General features: G+C 36.7%; 1 protein-coding gene across 1 annotated transcript in view; it reads left to right on the top strand.

Annotated features, from left to right (window-relative positions):
* Window positions 1-728: 728 nt before the first annotated feature.
* Window positions 729-2463, top strand: part of LOC128729026 (probable 2-oxoglutarate dehydrogenase E1 component DHKTD1 homolog, mitochondrial) — a 4999-nt gene continuing 3264 nt past the window's right edge. Inside the window, exon 1 of the mRNA XM_053822674.1 lies at window positions 729-753. Within this exon, the coding sequence (XP_053678649.1) occupies window positions 729-753 (25 nt within the window). The remainder of the gene's footprint in view (window positions 754-2463) is intronic.

The raw sequence follows: 2463 nt of genomic DNA, 5'->3' as shown, positions 1-2463 counted from the left end.
GTCGTAGTCAGCGCAGGTGGAGCTCAAGAAGAACTCAGAGGTTTTCGATCGCAAACCACGCACATTTTGGTAATACACTGAGAGGTGTTTTGAGCCGTTTAATCCGTTACTAACTCCAGGGCTAGAGCGGAACTCAGTAAGAGGAGACCTACTGACTGGACTAGAGTGCACCGACGAAGCTAACGTGGCAGTAAGTCGTTGAGTTGCGTGGTTTGTACAGGATTGTGAAACGGTTCCGGGGAGTAAAAAGAATCTTCGCTCCTGTGACGAAACTCAAATTCTCTGAAGACAAAACCTCTCGGCCAGGTAGTTGGTGAAAGAGCGACCTGTCGAAGTGATCGCGGCAGGCTCACTTTAAACGAGATGAACCGCAAACTGTTTCGGTCGCGGCCGCGAGGATAAATTCGACGAGCAATACAGTCGGAGGAATTGATCCGAGAAGAAACAAAAGTGCACATCTGCTCTTCAGTGCAAATCGGAGAAACTCGTGTAACGAATAGCCAGGCCCGTGGTTCAGTAACCGGCTCGAAAAGGCCTTCGCCCGGCAGAAACTCGTTGGAGGTCCCGGCAAGAAGCGGTGGGTGTGTGTTCAGTTCGTTGCGTGTATGTTCCGAGTATAGTTCTGCGTTATCCGCTGACACACCAACCGGCGACGAAGGAACTCCATCAATCCGTAAAGTATCGGTAGGTTCATCCGTAGTAGTAATAGCTGCCGAGTGAAGGTCTGGATGCATCGCGTCGACGGGAGTAGTGGTAAGAATCTGTGTACCCGATTTAGAGTTGGTAGTCTCAGTGCAATCCAATCGGGATCGTTTGCTTATCTCGATGAGAAGCTCACTTTTCATCTCACTGATGAGACGTTTGAGCTCACTGAGAATAGTTGGCCCGCCAGCCAAGGCAGCCCGGCAAGAGTTACAAAACCACACAAGATTCTCCCTCCGAGCCAAACTGCTTGAGCAGGTCTTGGGTAGCTTGAGGCACCTTGCGTGGAAAACGGCTTTACACAGAGTAAGCCCTAGGCTACCGCCGCAAACTATCGGGCCATCATCGGTTGGCAAATCACAAACTCGGCACACGGAGGCCATCGCGAAAAACAAAGAAGCGCGAACCGACGCAAGTTAGGTCGAAACTGAACAAAACCGAAATAGCGAAGGCAACACAGGTCGTGAGAGACCTTAAACGTAGGTCAGCGGGAAAAAGCACTTAAAACACGATAAGCCGTGAAAAACACTGACCAAAGCACCAAAAAAAACATAAAGAAACAGGATGTTGATTTTTTTTTTGCTGCTACTCTTTTATTAGTCGTGGAGTATATATATATATATATATATATATATATATATATATATATATATATATATATATATATATATATATATATATATATATATATATATATATATATATATATATATATATATATATATATTATAATTTATATATATATATATATATATATATATATATATATATATATATATATATAAATATATATATATATATATATATATATATATATATATATATATATATATATATATATATATATATATCTATATATATATATATATATATATATATATATATAATATATATATATATATATATATATATATATATATATATATTTATATATATATATCTATATATATATATATATATATATATATATATATATATATATATATATATATATATATATATTAATGGATCTTCAAAATATATGTTCTCTGTATTCACTTTGCTCGTTTTTTATAACCTCTAACACGTTTAGCCATTGGTAGTTTTTTAGCTAAATCAGGAATTCACACAGTGGGAGCTATTCAATAAACCAGGATACTAAATAATAAACTTGCTCGAAAGAAACATTTCATGGAAAAATCTGTGCCCAGAGGTAGTTTTGAGAAAAGAATATCTGTGCATGATGGTAGAGATTCGTATTACGTGGTTTGTAGAGATTGTAAGACCCTGTTATTTTCTTATTTTGGAATATTGCCTGTAACTTAAGTCAACAGATTTGACAGGATAGCAAAAGAAAAAATTGTTATTAGTAGCTTGTTCATTGTCCAAGAGTGCAATAAACATATGAGAGGAGTAGATCTCATGGATAGCTTTATGGGCAGAAATAATATAAAAATAAGGTCTAAAAAGTGGTATTTGTGTAATTTGTTTTATCTTTTTGATCTAGCTATATCAAACTCTTATATTATTTATAACAAAAAATGCTCAAGAAAGAAGAGAACCTAACAGAGAAAGAGAAGAAGAGAACCTAACAGAGAAATCACCAAAGAAGTTAAACGAGGGCGTCCTAGTACCATTTTATTAGAAGAAGAATTACTATAAAAAAGGTTATCCAGCTCCACCACCATCAAAAGACATTAGAAAAGATGGTGCTGAACATTGGCCAAATAAATAATTGTGGAACATGGGTGGGGTGATAAAGCTCCTGTCAACTCCTGTCAA

Source organism: Anopheles nili, chromosome X, assembly GCF_943737925.1.
Source record: "Anopheles nili chromosome X, idAnoNiliSN_F5_01, whole genome shotgun sequence".
NCBI lineage: Eukaryota > Metazoa > Arthropoda > Insecta > Diptera > Culicidae > Anopheles > Anopheles nili.
Note: the sequence above shows the minus strand (reverse complement) of the source record. Positions and strands in the feature narration are given on the sequence as shown.